This window comes from Phocoena phocoena, chromosome 10 (genome assembly GCF_963924675.1).
Source record: "Phocoena phocoena chromosome 10, mPhoPho1.1, whole genome shotgun sequence".
In the NCBI taxonomy this organism is placed as follows: Eukaryota; Metazoa; Chordata; class Mammalia; order Artiodactyla; family Phocoenidae; genus Phocoena; species Phocoena phocoena.
This window is the reverse complement of record NC_089228.1, coordinates 61,837,431-61,856,355: the sequence shown is the minus strand read 5'-3', so window position 1 is coordinate 61,856,355 and position 18,925 is coordinate 61,837,431. Positions and strand designations below refer to the sequence as shown.

Sequence of the window (18,925 nt, the reverse complement as noted above, 5' to 3'; positions counted from 1 at the left end):
AGAGAAGAAAGAAGAGAGAGAGCATGAGGAAGCAGCCTGCAAAACAGGACCAAAATGGGAGGATGGAGGCTATGCACACAGCATTGTGGGTCTGATGAAGGACTTTGATCTCTATCCAAGCCACTCAATCAGGGGCTCACACAATCAGACTTGAGCTTTGCACATGAAAGGAAAACACTGCCTGCCTTTGACAAATAATCTCTGCAGATACAGTTCTGTTCTCAGATTCACAGATGCAATTAAACTTAGCTAAAGTGCCCCATTCCCTGAGTGAGGCAACACTTAAAGTTATACTAAGCTTATTTCAAAAGGAGAATGCACAGCTTTTTAAGTTAACTGATACCTTCTTAGTAATTCTTATTTCCCACCCTAAATCTCTATAGTTATGCTTTATGTTTAAAGGACGATGACCAATAGCTAAACCTCATTCCCTCTCTTGCTGTCCTATCTTTTTTCATAGTACTTCCCACCATCTGATATTATTTACGTATTTATTATTTTATAATTATGAATTTATTACCTCTCTCTCCCCAGTGGAATGTGATATTCAAAAGAGGATATTTTTTTCTGTTTTCTTCACTGCTATATTCCCTTAGCCTAGAAGAACACCCAACAAATATCTAGAATGTGAGTGGATGAATGAAAGAATAAATAAATAAGCAAATATATAAATATTGAGTCCAACCAGTCACCAGTACCTAGGACTCTAAAAATAATAGTAGAAACAGCCCTGCATTCATAAAGATTACAATCAAAAGAAGACACAATGTCAGCATGAACTGACCTTTAAAATCACAAGTGCTAGGTGTGCCACCAAACAATTCCTTGAATAATTTAATTAAATATACAGATAGCATTCATATACATGTAATGATTATGCACATATTATTATTATTGTTTATACTGCCTATATAAAATATAATGTAATCTATTTAAGAGACGCATGACATAAACATGGAAAGATCCATATATGAGATTTACATAAGGGGTGTGTTGAAGAAAAATGAAGTAGCTAATCCACTAAGCTTTGTCTAGGAAAACTTTATAGAAGAGATGAGTTTTAAATAACGTTTTATTAGAGAAAAGGAAGATAAACTGCCAAAGCAGTGGATACTTCATTTGACACAAATGGTCCACATTTTTTTTTTTTTTTTTTGCGGTACGCAGGCCTCTCACCGCTGTGGCCTCTCCCGTTGCGGAGCACAGGCTCCAGACGTGCAGGCTCAGTGGCCATGGCTCACGGGCCCAGCTGCTCCGCGGCATGTGGGATCTTCCCGGACCGGGGCACGAACCCGTGTCCCCTGCATCGGCAGGCGAACTCTCAACCACTGCGCCACCAGGGAAGCCCAATGGTCCACATTTTAATCTATCAGTGAGACGTTCATAGGTGTGTGTGGGGTGGGGGTTGTTTAATGGCAGCGGGAGACAGGGAGACCATAAGCATTTTTGGTAAGGAACCAAGACTGAAGGGAAGTGAGTTCAGGTGGAAACTGTTCTCTCTAGAAGGATGTTTCATATACTTCATAATGAGGCTGCTTCGTGTTATTCTTTTTTCCAAGCTACATCATAGCCATTTCTTTGGCCTGTATCCTAATGTATCTCATTTTCCACGTCCTTCATCTTCATGGCACTTGGACCCCAAACCCCCACAGCTCTTAAAAGACTGAGTCCACAGTTGGTACCATATTCAGTTCAGAGTCGGGAAAGAGGAAAGCATAAAAATCTTGTCTGCTGGGTCCTATTGTTCTATTACCAATTATCCACCCCCCAACAAACTTACTCTACAAGCCTAGTTCTCCTCCCTTTCCTCCTTCTCTCTACCACCATTCTGGAGGATTTTAGAATTTGAGAAGAGCATCTTTGCTGGGATAACACCTGAAGCTCAGTAACTGCCCCCCCCACCCCCCGCCGGCTGTCTTCTGAGTTTACTCTCTTCTTCAGAATGAATTCCAGATCCTACGTACTCCTAAAGTGTAGTATCCCAAACCAAATCCAACACTCCAAAAGCAGGATTGTAGTCTTCCATAATACATACATCACATATTACTAACAAGACCAAAAACTGCATCAGCCTTTGAGGCCACACATTACATATGTTAATTCCTCTTTCGACAAGGTTAAATTTAAATACCGTCTCACAGGCAGATATTCTGGTTGAATTTCAGTTTGTTAGAATGGCCATCCTCCAAGTTGACCAGAGCTTTTTGGATCGTCATGTCACCCCAAATGCCAAAATAAATTCCCAAAATGAAATCAAGAATCAAAAATTCTTGAAAGTCATATTAAATCAATGAACATAGAGTATCGAATGCTCAAAAAAAGAACACTGGAAGAAACAGCAAGAGAAAATATTTAATTGTGGGGGAATTTTACCTTTCTAAAAATTAAAACCAAATAAAGAGAAGAACTATTGACAACATCTATAGCAAAGGATTCATTATCTTCATGTATAAGAAGTGCATTAATTGAGATGCAAAATACAAGAAAGGACAGTTCGCAAAGAGAACTCCCTCTGAATGCCAGACTTCTATCCTCAATCACCCACTTACAATTTCTACTTGAACGTCTAACACAAAAATCTGATCTACCCAAAGGCAAACTCCTGACTCCCCTTCCCCGATTTTCTCTACCACATCTCATTGGAGTCACCCTTGACTGCTCTCTTGCAAACTCACATCTGATACCTCAGTAAATCCTGGGGGCTCTAACTTCAAAATATCCCTAGAGTGTAGGCAATTCCCTTCCCCTCGCTCCTACCATCATGACGCCAGTCGCCCTCATCTCATTCCTGGATTATTTCAAGAGTCTCCTGTCCTCATCTCCCTGTTTTTGCCCTCATCGCCCTAACATCTGTTTTCAACTCAGAAGTCAGAGTCATTTCTTTTACAAATAAGTTATGTCACATTACAGCTTTATTCAAGACCCTCCCATGGCTCCTGAGTTCATTCCAACTGAAACCAAAGTCAAGTGGTCACAAGGGCCTGAAGGCTCTAGGAGGCCCCTCCTTCCTCCCACCTACCTTACACCTTCATCTTGAGTATGTGCCCCACCCCTCTATGTGTGGTTTGAGAAGGCCCTGTAACTTTGAAATTCCCCCCACCTGTGCTGACTACCACTTCTACAAGGTTTAATCCCCCAGAGAAAGCGGGCCCCTTCTGGCATCTCTGGACCATCCAGGGGCACGTTGATGGGTGTGGGGATGGAGAGGGGCACTGCATCACTGAGGTTGACCTGTTGACCAGTGCACTCTTGTCTATTGGAAGTAGTGCATGGTCAGGCTTCCTGAGTCAGTTCTTAAGGCCAATATGGAAAATCATCTCCAAAATGCTGAAGCTTGGTCTAGCCCACCTTTCTCTCTTAGCAAATATGACTTTACTGAAATCTTAGAAAATCAGCATTGGAGAGAACCTTCTTATTTTCCAGATGAAAAGACTGAGGCCCATAAAAGCAAACCAACTTTCAAAGGCAAAGAAGAAGGCAAAACAGCCCCAGATCTCTCCAACAACTAGCTGGGGCTTTGGGTTCAGGGAAGTACTTCCCTTCATGAATAGTAATTAATGACGACAGAAAAGAGATGGAAATGAGCACCATAAAAATACAAACTTCTATAAAATCATAAAATAGTCCTATTATGTTTCCATAAATGGCCTTCTTTAAAAATAAAAATCAATGTCATAGCAGTGCAGTGCCTTTCATAGCTGTACTACTCTGAAGTACCTAACAGGATATATAAATATTTCCTCTGCCTCTTTTTTGATAATGATAAAATAGTAAAATAGTAATATGTTCAGATACTGTGCTGAGAGAAGCTATTTAACTGATAGAGAAATTAGAAAGCAGTGGAAGGATTTGAAAATAGTTCTTTAATTTTGGTTGAAGGCATTTTCCTTATGAAAATTAGTATTTCTCCAGAGTGGAATAATTTCCTATTTAAAGCTTCAGTTGACTTGGCCTGGTTATGTGAAAAAGATTCAAATTACTGATTGAGGGGGGTTGCACAGAGCCAAATCCAAACAAAGCAGAATTCCCTTAGAATTGTTCCATCCAAGTTTCCTTGGCCAGATGGCTTCAATCACCAGCCAGAGGCCCCACCCACACTGCCCCACTCCCGCTGCGCTGGCCCTCGACACACACTAATGACCCTCAGCTGTTCTGGCTCCCAGGCTCACTTTCTCTTCCTGCCTGGTCACCTAACCTCTTATCTCCTGCAGAGGGAAAAAGACAAGGGAAAAGGGAGATATTTAAGAAAAAAGTCATCCCTTTAGGTAAACAGTATTGGGGTAGTGTATCAGTTTCCCACTGCTGATGTAACAAATTACCCCAAACAGAGTGGCTTAACACAGCACATACTTATGTTTCCGGAGGTCAGAAGTTCATAATGGGTCTTAGGGAGCTAAATGCTTGGTGTCACTGGGAGGTTGAATTCCATCCAGAGGCTCCAGGGGAGAATCTGTCCCTTCCCTTTCCCAGCTTCTAGATGCTGCCTGCATTCCTTGGCTCACAGCTGCTTCCCTCTGATCTCTGCTTCCATCACCCACCACATCTCCTTCTCTGACTGATACTCCTGCCTCCCTCTTATAAGAACCCTTGTGATGACACTGGGCCACTCAGATTAACCAAGAAAATGTCTTCATCTCAAAGTCCCTTTTGCCATGTAAGGTACCATACATATTCACAGGGTTTGGAGTTAGGATGTGGACTTTATTCTGTCTACTACAGTAGGTTTCTTCTTTCTCTAACATCAGATATTACCTAATAGCATCTAACATCTAATGTCAGATACTACAGAGCTATATCTATACATACACACACACACACAAACACAAATATACATGTACTGAATGAGATGAGACAATAAGCCTACTATAGCTTAAATGAGAGTCACAGAGTATAATATCCATGATTATTGTATCAAGCTAATTATAACTAATTTCCAGTACTTCATTCATGGCAAAAAGGGCAAACTAGAGCTGATAGCCTGTGGAAGGCACTCACCTCTCAATATTGCCTAGGACTTTGCACCACTAGAAAGACAAAAGCCTAATAATTTGGCAATGCTGTCAGGGGAGCTCCGTGTCATCACAAGAGGCCAGCAGGTGACAAGTCGACATGTGAGGTGTCTCTGCTTTGGAGTTGAGACAGCACTGCAGCTGCCAGCAACAGAGAGAGCATGTCCCATGGAAGGGGTCTCCAGGCAGAGGGCTCATCTTCATAAAACCCATCCCCCTCAGTATGATCAGGGCAGAACTCCCCCAGGCCCTCGGGCAGTATCTTCAGCGGGATGAAGGGGTTGCAGTGAGGGAATTCACCAAGGTCACATGACACCTGCAGTTATCGCAAGAAAGGGAGGAGTTATAAGAGAAACGACAAGGCAAGTGTTGGCACATAACGGGAGTTGAAGATAAAGGCAAAAGGGGGAGATGCTAGGTTTGGAATCCATTCATTTCATTCAACTCAAATAGAATCAGTCTGATGATAAACTTCTTATCCTTGCACCTAGCAATTTCTGTACTTTTTGGCTTGGCCCTCTAACCCCCATTTGAAGCTTTAACTGCCTAGACTCTTATCCAGGCCACACTTTTCCTCTTGTGACTGGAACCAATGCCCTCTTACCTACCCAAGGATTTTCTTCCTGTAAATATCCCTTATCTCCCAAATTACCGAATTTTCCCCTTCTGCCTCATTTTCATCATCATATAAACATGTTCTAACATCTCCTATTGTTTCAAAAACCCCTTTATCCCACATCCTCCCCATGCTACTGCTCCAGTTCTCTGTTCCCCATTACACCCCTCAGAAGTATCTATGTTCACTGTTACCATTTTATCTCCAACTGTCTCTCTTGAACCCATTGTTTAATCCTGCTTTTCCCTGAAACCCCATTTATCAAGGTCCCTAATGACCTCTATCAAGCAAATCTAATGGTCTAGGCACAGAGCTCATTTTTATCAACCTCATGGCAGCAGTGACACAATGAATGGCTCCCTTCTTCAAATGCGTTCTGCACTTGGCTTCTGGGATTCCACACCCTCCCTGTGGTCCTCCTACTTCACTGACTATTCTTTCCCAATTTCCTCAACTGGATCCTCCTCCTATTTTGCTCTGTAACAGAGCCCTAAGCTCAACTCCCTGCCCCCTTCTCTTCTCCCATTATCTGTACTTACTCCCTGAATGATCTCATCGGCTCTGGCAGGCTTAGATACATCCACATGCTACAGAGTCCTAACTGTGTGTTTTCATTCTCCAACACATTCCCGACTCAAGATTCCTGTTTCTAATATCCTAGGAGACACCTTCAGCAGGTCCACAAATGCATTCTCGATGTCTCCCCCCAAAACTTACATCTCTGCCAGTGTCGCCCAGCTCAGGAAATGGCACCACAATTCACCCGGCTGCCCAAGCTAAGATCCTCTGAGGCTTCCTTGGCAATTTCTCTCATGCCCTCACATCTAACTTGACAGGGATTCTTCTCAGCTTCACATTAAAAAATACTCCAGACTCTGACCACTTCTTCTCTCTTCCAGCACATAGCCCTAATCCAGGCCACCCTTACTTCTCACTCAGAATGTTGAAATAACCTCCTCCATGGCCTCCTGCCCCCACTCTTGCCCCATGTGAATGAAAAATGCCACCTGCCATGTCAGTAAACAAAGGATATTGCAGCCATCAAGCCGTCACATTACAACCACCCAGACTGTAATCCCTGAAGCAACTCAGGATGGAAACAGGATGCCCACCATCAAGCCCTCAGCCACTGCAGCCGCCCCCAATGATGTACCCTGAGGGGACTCAGGATGAGAAAACACAGGACACTGGCCCCAGATAGCTGAGGTGCATATCAAAGGAATGATTTCTATGAGCCTGGACTCTTGCATCTTCCCATACATAAGAAAAGCACTAAATCCCTTAACTTGAGATGTCTGGTTTTCTTTAATGAACGGTAATCTTTTGATGTTTGGACTCCCTGACCTTTGTTGCAAAAATCCCTCTATATCCTGGCCCCTCCCTCACCTCTTCCGAGCAGTCCCTCAGAGCTCTCTGAGACACTGCCTTCCAGGCTTGAAGTCCTCAGAAAGTCCGCCGAATAAAACATAATTCTCAACTTTTAGGCTGTGCATTTTTTCAGCTGACACATATAATCTGCTGTCCACAGAACATTCATATTTATCTTTCTAAATAGTAAGTCAGACCATGTCACTTCTTTCTGCAGGCCCCCTCATGGATGCATCACACTTGGAGTGAATCCCACTGAGTCGGCTCAACAGCACCACCCCCATCTCCTGGCAGTGCTTCAGCTCCAAGCTGGCCACCACTTTGTCACCTCTTCAGACTCCTTTCTTTGACATCTCTCTCAGAGATGCTCACCTGTATATTAATCCCTTTTCCATGCAACACGGGTGTGAAAGGTGCCAGCACACTGCCACTTTGAAAGTTGGCTGCATTTTTTTATTAAATTTGTCAGCAAACCTCTCTCAGGGACTGAACAAGCTCCCTTCTATCCTGATGGTTGGGGTGTTGGTGGTTTAACATGAGGCCTATGGTTCTTTCTTGCCTTGAAAATTATTGACGCACAGTATAAACCTTCCCATGCTTCGTGGAAAGAGTTAACATCTTGTGATAAAGTCTCCCAGGAGATACGTTTTTTTGGCGACAATTATTTAACATTCAAAAGCTATTAACGCATGTTTATTTACTGTGACAAATATGCTGACTTATCTGTAAAAATTTGCCTAAGTTGCTTTAAAGTGGTTTTGCTTTATGTTTCCTTAATTCATAAATATCCCTAAAATTCTCTTGAAGCTTAGAGGATATTTGTTTAAGTCAGCTTATAAGTATACTCCAGTGCATATATTCTGAGGAAAATAACATCACCTTTAGAAAGATCTTTAACTTGAAAACTTTAAGGCACGAAGGGGATAAAAGGAGTTCTGAGCCCATATATTCATTGATATTGAGAACTCACTGGGCAATTTTTTAATGTAGCAAAGATGTATGCAGTTGTGAAGATACCTAAAAGGAGACTAGAACACTACTTCTATTGACCAAGCTAGCCTTAATGTGGCCCTCAGCTTGACTAAACTTTAGCAGCCTTCCTCCCAAGTCTACACCCCTGATTTCCCTTTTCCTACAGCATTTACTTTAGAAAACTGAAAATCAACCGTAAATTTTTTATCTGCCCCTTTGAGATGTAAATCTTTTTAAAAGCTTCTTGCCAGTTTTACAAGCCAGGTCTTTCCCCAGGACCTGAGAGCCATCCCCTTGAAATGGAACCATTAAGGAAACAGCAGCCCAAAACCCATTAAGGAAACAGAGGAGATGACCCTAACTTGGACAGGTGCCAAGTAGCAAACACAGATGTTCTAACCTTGAGGAAGACGTTTGCCATGCTCAGGAATAACTCCATTTGCTCCTCCCATTGATCAATCTCCCCTTAAAGTCCTCCAGTACTTTTCTCCCAGCTCACCCAGCCCTCAGGAGGCCTCCCGCCCCCTGTTTCAGCTGTGTAGAGTTGAGCCTCTCTCCCCTATGACAATAGTCTTGAGTAAAGTCTTCCCTGCCTGTTGAATTTCGCCCAGTGCAATGTTACATTGACCCTATAATCCCAGTACTGGAGATGACTAAGCTTTCAGTACTCACAGGCTTACCATCTTGACCAGGTTGTCCAGGGTATCCAGGGTTCCCAGGTTGTCCAGGGTCACCCTAGAGAGGAAAAAAAGTTCTCAGTCCAAAACAACCAACCACACTGATTCAGCCAGAGTCCATCAAGGTTCAAAGCCAATTCCATTATTTGCAGCTTTTTGTATATTGAAAAACAAGCAAACAAAGATGGAAATCCCAAAATAGGGTTAGAAAAATGCTATCATATCTACCTTAAAAATTAAAGGCTTTTTATTATGTAAAACTTTCAGGGATTTAATTCTGTGAGCACAACAGGTATAACAAGGAAAGTACTTTTCACCGATGTAAAACATCAGTATTTATAGCAAGAGACATTTTTAGAATTCTGAACAAACTGTGCAATGTCAGAACAACTATGGTTTCAACGACAGTAGTATTTCACGCAGAAATCTATAGATTTAATTCTATTCTAGATGTTACACTACAGATATCCATGACCTATGATATAATAATTCAATTGATAATTATTTTTTAATATGATATCACTTACAGGTAGAATCTAAAATATGACACCAATGAACTTATCTATGAAACAGGAACAGACTCACAGATATAGATAGAGGACAGACTTGTGGTTGCCAAGGGGAACGGGGGTGGGGGAGGGATGGATTGGGAGTTTGGAATTAGCAGGAGCAAACTATTAGATATAGAATGGATAAACGACAAGGTCCTACTGTATAGCACAGGGAACTGTATTCAATATCCTGTGATAAACCATAATGGAAAAGACTATGAATAAGAATGTGTATATATATGTGTGTGTGTGTATATATATATATATATATATATATATATATATATATGTTTCATTGAATAAGTTTGCTGTATAGCAGTAATTAACACAAAATTATAAATCAGCTATGCTTCAATAAAAAACAAGAATCATTTCTACCTTAAAAAAAAGTATTTTTTTTAGAAAACAGCCCATAGGCTATGTGATCTTCCATGTGGGACTCAAGTTTACAGCTGCACAACAGTTATTTCTTTCAGTCCAGTCAGTGTGTCTCTGCCTATATTTATAATCTCATTTTAACATAATGATAAACTTCTAGATTTGAATATTTTCATGAAAGTGAGGCCCAAGCCAAAGAACTCTGCCCAACCCCCAGATTCCCTGAGTACATTTCACACCTAAAAACGGACCTTTGTCCTCACAAACCAGAGACCTTCAAGGAACATTATTCCATACAGCCTAGCAACGAGCCCAGGCCCAACGGTCAGTACTGACCAATCAGATGGTCACCACCCATGAAAAAAGGCGATGAAAGCAACATTTTTTGTGAAGTGAGGATGTTTTATAATTTAATTCTAAGAAATTAAAAAATAATATGAGGGAATTCCCTGGTGGTCCAATGATTAGGATTCTGTGCTTTCACTGCCGAGGGTGCAGGTTCGATCCCTGGTCGGGGAACTAAGATCCCACAAGCTGAGGGGTGTAGCCAAAATAATAATAATAATAATAGTTGTAGTAATAATAATAATATCATATCCATGTATTATGGAGTCCATGAGGTCCACATGCGGTATCTCCCCTAAAAACATCACGTCTCGGCCATCAGTATTGGTAAACTACTACAGACAGACAACTGATTTCAATTCAGTGCTTCATATCTACATCAAGAAATCATTCACACATACCACAGTGATTATACATTAACTAAACACCAGTGCTAAGGGTACTTGCACAGAGCCAAATATGCTGATCTGAAATTCTACTTCAGGCTACTGGCGAGGGAGGTTTGTTCCTGAAACATAACAGGAAAAATGGAAAGAACTGTGTGAACTCTATCAAGGAACCAATGAAGAAAGGATGGGTTTTTCACCTACGATTGCCCAAGAGGTTTAGTTTGTGGAAAGGCTGAGAAGAAGGGAAATGCCATTTTTAAAAGAGATCGAAAAAGAATAGCTGTAAATCCAGGGAGAAAAATAACACAGGAACGTGTAATTTCTTGCTGAAGAGGTACAATTTGTAATTCTAATCCAAAGACACCCAGTGTCAGCTGGACATTAAGGGAGCAGCATTCCTGTTCTCTAGGGTGTTAGAATTTTTTTTTTTTTTTTTTTTTTGCGGTACGCGGGCCTCTCACTGTTGTGGCCTCTCCCGTTGCGGAGCACAGGCTCCGGATGCGCAGGCTCAGCGGCCATGGCTCACGGGCCCAGCCGCTCCGCGGCATGTGGGATCTTCCCAGACCAGGGCACAAACCCGTGTCCCCTGCATCGGCAGGCGGACTCTCAACCACTGCACCACCAGGGAAGCCCCTAGGGTGTTAGATTTTTTTCTTCTTATTTTGAGAGGTTCCACACTAATCTCTGGCCTCCCTGCCATTTTTATTTAACCATGTTCAGATTGGCCTCACTGCCTTTTAACAGATTCGATCTTTTTTTTAACTTCTGGGAAGACTCTTCCTTTTCCATTTGAGTTAATATAACAAAATTTCCAATCACTGCACCTTCCTTGTTACTGCATTTTCTCCTGATGTCTTTTTCTACTGAAATGCTACAGCAGCTCCCATATCACTGATCATTTATTCATAACAAGAGTTTTCTCAAAATTTTCCCTTGATGGGTCTTCATTTATCATTTGGATTGAGACTCCTTGAAAACATGGTCAACATTTTCTCCTTTTTTGGACAATGCTGGGTACCAAGTAGAAGTTTAATAACTATTTGCTGACTATTTCCAATCAGATCCAATCTCCTGTTAATGACCTCTTTACTTGCAGAACATTAATTATCAGCAAAATCTAGGACATCAAAAGGATCTGAGAGGCTTTAACTTCTACAATGATGAGGCTGAAATAAAACTTTGGCATGAGAAGAAACAGGATTTGTGTTTTTATGCTGCATAAAAGTACAAAATATACTTAACAATAATATTTTAAATGAATCAAAACTAAGTTTCCAAGGGAAAAAAATCACCCACAGGATAAATCCAGTGTGACTTCTTAAGGCACAGGTCAACAGCCCCAAGATGGAAAATAATCTCTTTTGCAGGTTCTATTATTTCTAGTAGGTTTTACTGGTTATTTTGACTATTGTCCTACTGGTTTATTTGCAAAAACTCAGGTAGGTTTGCTGTTGTTGGAAGAATAAAGTAAAACCCTAACTGATTTTCGAAGAGAAGCCCAATTAGAATAAAAATTCAATTTTATTACTGTAATAAAACCAACTTTTACTGACTATTTATTATATGCTATGCACTGCTCTAAGAGATTTACATGTATCAAATTACTTAATCCTCACGATAACCCCACGAAGCAGGTAATTTTACTGCTCCCATTTTACATATAAGAAAACTGAGACCCAGGAAGGTTAGGTAACTTGCCCAAGGTCACAAAGCAGCAGTAGAGATGGGAACTCAGTCAATTCAGCTCCAGACTCCATGCTCCTAAACACTGCTCTCTCTGCCCACATCAAAATGCATACACTGATCAGAACCCAACCCAGGGAGAGCTAGCAAATTTAACATGGAAAAAATTTTCCAAATACATCAAATTAGACATATGACCTATAATTATATAACTGTGACTAAATTCTCAATCTGCTTTCTTCTAATTTAGTTGAAACATTTGCAATTTAAAAAAATAAGTATTCAGCTGAAAAGCAATTCTTACTTATGATGAATTGATTTTGTGCCACAGGATTTCTGAGTTGCTGACAGGAATGGAAACATCATGGACTAAGTTAAAACATCCCTGCACATGGCCTTGCAAGTGTGCAAATATGAATAATTAAAGTGAGAAACAGTAATGCTTTCAAAAGTAAGCTAATATTTTAAGTTGCTCACCTAAAACAAATATCTCCTAGGTCCAAATCCCATGTTTTCAAGCTCTCTTCTCAAAATGCTTGTGCCTTCAGACTAACTACTGGCCTCCACAAAAGTATCTGACCTAAGACCTATTCCTTTCTCCAAAACCAACCTCTCCCCTCCCTCAAAACTCAAACATTCTGTTCAGCTAGAAGGAATCCACTTAGTTTGGGAAAATTAACATAAAAATGTGAATGCCCAGTGGCTCCTGAAATTTTCCAAAGGCTTTTGTATTTTAGACAGAGGCTACTTTGATAATCCAAAGGAGTCTCTAATCAGAAGAATTATCAGAGTGAAACAAAGGGCATCAATATAGTTGTAGAAAGAATGGTATTTCAGAGAAAATAAGTTATTAAGAAATTGCTCCTTCCTAAAAAAAGGGAAAAAAAGGCTTTCTTTCCACTTCTGCACTCATAGATCTAACATTTAAGATTAGATCAAATGTGGGGAGTTTGTCCCCATAAATGTTCCTCCAGCTATGAAGTGGGAGAAGAAGCTGCCATTTGCATGGATAGGTCTTTTGGAAGGGAGCTGTTTGTAAATTGGGGATTGCCTGGATCTTTCACATAGAACAAAGGTATTCCATATAGGTTAATCAGGAGGAGGGGTGAACCTTATTTCTTCAATGATTTCATAATTTTTTAAATAAAAAATATATTATTTTTAAGCACTGTGCTAGACAGTGGAATTCCAAAGGAGAATTTAGTTTGTATTAACCTTCATTGTGAAGTGTTTGCATATAAAAATCATTCCCAGAGAGTCATTAATTTAATCACTCCCTTTGACATTAAGGACACAGAATAAATAAGCCAGCCTCATACAGGGGCTCACAGCCCCATGACAGATATATTTTTCTATGCATATTAAAGAGTTATAATGCCATGAAAAGTCCAAGTATGGGATACCTTAGTTAATTTAACCTGGTTTTGCAATAGGCATGTCATATTTGTTGGAAATTGAGAGAACTTGAAGCAGATGACCGACTTTATCTTAAAATAAGCACTTACCCACCTATCCACACACAAATTTCTCCTCTGTTTCAGTTTCATGACCAAACTCTCAGCTCCGAGAACCCAATTTCTGGCTAATGGGAAGACTAGATTCTCCTGCACAGGTAAGTCTGCTTGATGGAAATCTGCAAAACTTTCCAGAGAGCATCTCACAAAAACAGCCAATACGTCTCAATTGGATCTATAGTAAAATCCATTCATCTGTTTTAGTTCTGATTCTGTTGAACTAATTAAAACTCTATCAATTTCCCAGGGCAGAAATTCTCTAAAGGAAGAACAACTCAGGGTGTTGCTAGGGATTTTGTTTTTCACATGCAGGTCTCCAACGTGGGTAAGGAACCACCTCCAGGGGAAAGAGCCCTAAAAGGATGGAAGAGTGTGTGTGTGTCCTGTCCTCCTGCCAGATTTTCTGAAGAAAATGGAAAGCAGATTAAGAAGGCACGCCAGCTTGAAGATCTGTGGAAAACTGCAATTTCACTTAAAGTAGTAGGTGGCAGTGGGGCTAGATGATGACTAAGAAAAGAGAATGAAAATGAGGAACACATGAAACTTGGAAATACTGAAAATCAGAGGCTTTCCCAGATAAGACAAAGGGTGTGCTAAAAATTTGCTATAGAAACATACAGGCATAAAAATTGGTGTCACTTCAAGATGCCTAATGGATCACTAATGATGAATCAGGAAACATGAGAGGCATCAGGTGCCCCACACCTGGAAGTGGACAGCCCCTTAGAGTCCCTGGGGGTGGCCTGAGGGGCTGGAAGGTCCTCTGGGCTTAGAGAAGACAGATGTCATAGGACTCTGATCTCTTGCAGATCAAATCATTTCTATGTATAACAACCCAAGTTGAATAAGCTGTATAACTATGTTTTAAAAGATAGTCTGCTGGTAGGTCACACCATACTGCCTTGCAAGGTAAATTCTCCCAGAAACATCTTATAGGTATTTTTCCTTTGTATCACACATCCTAAGTAACATGGTTACTTTAATAGAAGAACACTTGGATTAACTTTCCTAAAGGCAATCTAAAAATTGTTCACTATAGTAAATTGATTATAATGGAATGAAGTCAAGTTCCAAGCCAAACAGATTTACTTTGAATGAAGTATTGAATGTATTCTTTGTTTTTTAAGATTTGTTTTTCGATGTGGACCATTTTTTTTGGAAGTCTTTATTGAATTTGTTACAATATTGTTTCTGCTTTATGTTTTTGGCCCCAAGGCATGTGGGATCTTAGCTCCCCGACCAGGGATCAAACCTACACCCCCATATTGGAAGGCGAAGTCTCAACCACTGGACCACCAGGGAAATCCCATTCTTTTAATTCTTAAATTGCATTTCTTTCTTGATTTTAACAACTAGGTTTGAAGTAGGTTATGAACTATCAACTGAAAATAGATGGGGAAACATGCACAAAAGTTAGGAAGAATCCGACTCTCAGATTACCAGTCTAAAAACTGAAAATTTTTAGTTGTGATGATTAAAACTCTCAGAAAATTCCACCTAAATGAACATTACAACTCATATTTAACAGAATTTATTATGGTCACTTCAAGTAATAGATGAGCAATACATGAAACATTCTTTCTGGCTAGGAAGTCATACTTGCTTTCAAGTTAGACATTATTTTTATCTAGATGATATTTTAAAATAATATTAAATAAACAAGATTTATCTATAGTGGACAAACCACTTGACATCTCAGTATCTTAGGCTATGTCTAAGTGATGCCACGATTAGTATCAACTTACTTTAAAAAATTTAGTCATTCATATTTAATAACACAGAAACACATTCAGAGTATTTGTTATGTTAAAAAGTGACTAGTTATAAAATAGTATGCACATCATGGTTCCAATCATATACAAATGTGTACACAGATGAATATATAAGTTTTCACATATATACACACACAAATAACACATATACACACACAAATAAATATGTAAATGTAACTGGGAGATATGCATGTATGACTATGACTAAAAGTAATTATTACATGATTAAGTAAAATAAATAAATCAATACACATGCACACACATATACACACTTTCCTCTCTTTTTAGAATTGGACATCAAACACAACATTCCAACCAACTTTAAATTTTTTACTTCATTTTTCTATCTGAAAATCATTTTGACAGAATAAGCATTTAGACATTTAAGAATTTAGAACGTATTTTAACAAATGACCTTTCTTCATTTTTTACCAGGTTGTAAGGAGGTATCATTCTTGGGATACAGTAGTGGTATTAGGGGAAAAACAAACAGACAAACAAGCAAACAAATAACACTCCCTCACTTTATGTGGTATCAGTTTTAGGTTCAAAGGCAATTACAGATTAGAATCACTTTTTTAAAAAATCACTAAAATTCACATTTTAAACTATTCTAAGGTATTAGGCAGACATTTCACAACAGAGTCAATGGTGATTAGGAATTTGGTGTCTACTCAGCTCTTATTTGTGTGTTTTATCAAAAGTAGCATGTTAGGTATTACTCACTTTGGGGCCTTGTAGTCCTGGTTTTCCTGGAGGACAAATACAGGGAGCTGCCGTTGAACCAACATCACTGGGACCATTGAAGCACTAAAAGACAAAAATGGAGATAAAGGCACACGGCAAGACATACATATGTGCACATATGCCTGTGTATGTCTGTATGTGTGTGTGAAATGGTAAAGATATCTTATATTTACTGTCCAATTTTATTTAGTCCAATCCAATAAGAAATTCAGAATCACAAAAAAGCTATGAATACTAGATACATTCAAACTACATAAAAATGGGTTCTATTTATCTAACATACTTACAATTGTTGGAAGGAAGTTAAACAGTCCCACAATGCAAATACTACCTTAAGGAGAATAATAGTATCCAGGCCTACCTCACCGTTCTGAAAGAAAAACAATAACAAATGTGTTTTAAGACATGTTTCTAATTAAATTTCTAAATTATCTTCCTAATTTACAGATATTTCCTTGTCCAGGGTAGAGATAAATGAAGTAAGTAAGCAAGAGCTAAAACATTTGCATGCAACGATCCTAAAACATTACCTATTTATGTTATTCCCACATTTATAATAGGATAAAGGAAGGAAATTAGCAATGATGGAGAGTGTGCTTGGTATAACGGCCACACAGGAACAAAAATACCTCAAGGTGGGGTTTATAAGCTCTCTTGAACTTTCTGGGAATCACTTAAGAACCAGAGAAAAAGCCAAAACACCTAAGCAAGTCGCAAACTGCATGCATTCAATTTTTTTTTTTTTTTTGCGGTACACGGGCCTCTCACTGTTGTGGCCTCTCCCGTTGCGGAGCACAGGCTCTGGACGCGCAGGCGCAGCGGCCATGGCTCACGGGCCCAGCCGCTCCGCGGCATGTGGGATCTTCCCGGACCGGGGCACAAACCCGTGTCCCCTGCATCGGCAGGCAGACTCTAAACCACTGCGCCACCAGGGAAGCCCCTCCATTCATTCAATTTTATGCAATTTACTTTAGAAAAGCTTCTTACTAAGCCATCTATTTCTTACTGAATGACACACAATTTTAAAATAGGTTAATAATCTTTCCAAACAATAACAGATTAGATCAGAAAATGAGAAGGTGGCAATGAAGATGAAAAGGGTAAACAAGCCTGAAAAAGTCATACCTGAGAGTGAGGAAGGAGCCATAAAAACAGAAAAAGTGGATGTGAGAACACAGAATCTACAATCTCACTCTATGCTTCTATTATACGGGGGGTCATAGTCATGGCATAACATCAGTGGAGAAATAGCAATAAATCAAGTATGTACAATGGGCTGTCAAAATGAAATAACTTCTTAATGCTTTTAGGAGAGATTTATATTCCAAGTTATAAATAACTAAAATAAATATTATGGTGTTTAAACAACTACTTAAGTAGAAAATCAAGAATGAATCATTTCTAGAAGCTTCCATCTTTGATTTTATTACAGATCCTTCAAATGTGCTGCTCTATGTCCTCAAATTTTCAGAATTTGGATCCATAATTTATTCAGTTTGATAGGAAATAAGAAAATGATGACAGCATGACTATACAAATGAAAAGAACTACGTAGGGTTCAAATATGACTGGAAATCCACATTGTCAAAAACTTTTATGACATTTTACCTTATTTTCACTAGCAACAATATACTGTTTCTTGCCCAGGGGAAAAGGGATTGATCTCACACTCACACACACACACACACACACACACACACACATACTCACACACATATATGATCAGACTCTATAACATTTTAGCTTATAATCTTTTTCTTCCTAACGCATTAGTGAAAATAGCTAAATAAATAGAAAGTTGCTTATATCCTAGAACTATAAGAAAATCCTACTTGGGTGGCAACAAAAAGAAAAATTTATACTCATTATGGTTTGAGAAAACATGCTAGTAAACAGGAAAATGAATAATTTTCCATTCTTCAGAATTGTGCCACGTGAGGTATTTCACCCACGCATTTAATAAAGTATAGAAATGTATTTTACTTACTGGACATTCAGACAATGAATTCTATATTTTTCTAGAGCAGGCCTATCCCTGCTTCACTTGAGTAGTGGAACAATCAATCTGAGATGAGAAAATATTTCCCGTGGTCTTCCATTTACACTTGTACACATTATAATTTTATTTCAATTATGAACCTCAAAATATGTTTTAATCAGTGTCATTTTATTTGCATTGACAATGAAGAAACAAATTAACTCTATATGTTAAATTAAAGCTTGTATATTATCTGCGTTTTATTTCTTGCTTTGAAAGTACTGAAGCAACACTTAGGAAAATATAATTCATCCTACTCACAAATCCAGGAATCTCACATGCTGTCTCCCGGTTGTTCTGCTCTGGGTCACAGTAGATTCGTAACTTTTGGACATCAAACTAGAAACATAAAAGCAATCAAGTTAAAGTTGAGGCCCAAGCAAATTGTTTTATAAAAGCAACTCACATACACAGAAGCAACCAGTGTAGTTAGCAATCATATAAAATATAGATCGAAACACTTAGCTTCGTTAACAATAAAAATACAATAAGCAATATACATACAAAATTTAAATACTTAACATATAGTGTAAAGATGTGATGCAACAAAACTCCTAAGAAAAACTTCCCTAGCACCAAGAACAAACCTCTGACTTCTTTGGGAAACCCAGTGGAGCTTCTGTAGTATCCTTCTATTAAGAGCTCATCTAGACAGCATTTCCTAGACAACTTAAAAGCTTTCCCAGGCTTTCTGTGTTTACCCTACATCTCTTCACATCCCTGATTGCATAAAGTCGGGTCAAGAAACCATCTTTAGTTTCAGAGATTTAGTTCTTGGCACGGAGTATTGTGTGATGAGTAAGCCCAGCACCTGTCACTATTTAAATATTTACTACAATTTGACGTGTAACATTAATACATAGAGA

At 39.2% G+C, this 18,925-nt stretch overlaps 1 protein-coding gene across 2 annotated transcripts in view; it reads right to left on the bottom strand.

Annotated features, from left to right (window-relative positions):
* The window catches only part of COL21A1 (collagen type XXI alpha 1 chain), a 126,061-nt gene that overhangs the window by 82,849 nt on the left and 24,287 nt on the right, over positions 1-18,925 (bottom strand). The window contains exons 6-9 of one of the 2 annotated variants that reach the window (XM_065885361.1): positions 18,321-18,398; positions 16,383-16,391; positions 16,001-16,084; positions 8,638-8,700 (exon numbers count right to left, since the gene is read on the bottom strand). In XM_065885361.1, the coding sequence (XP_065741433.1) occupies positions 8,638-8,700; positions 16,001-16,084; positions 16,383-16,391; positions 18,321-18,398 (234 nt within the window). The remainder of the gene's footprint in view (positions 1-8,637; positions 8,701-16,000; positions 16,085-16,382; positions 16,392-18,320; positions 18,399-18,925) is intronic. The other variant, XM_065885363.1, reaches the window with a different exon arrangement.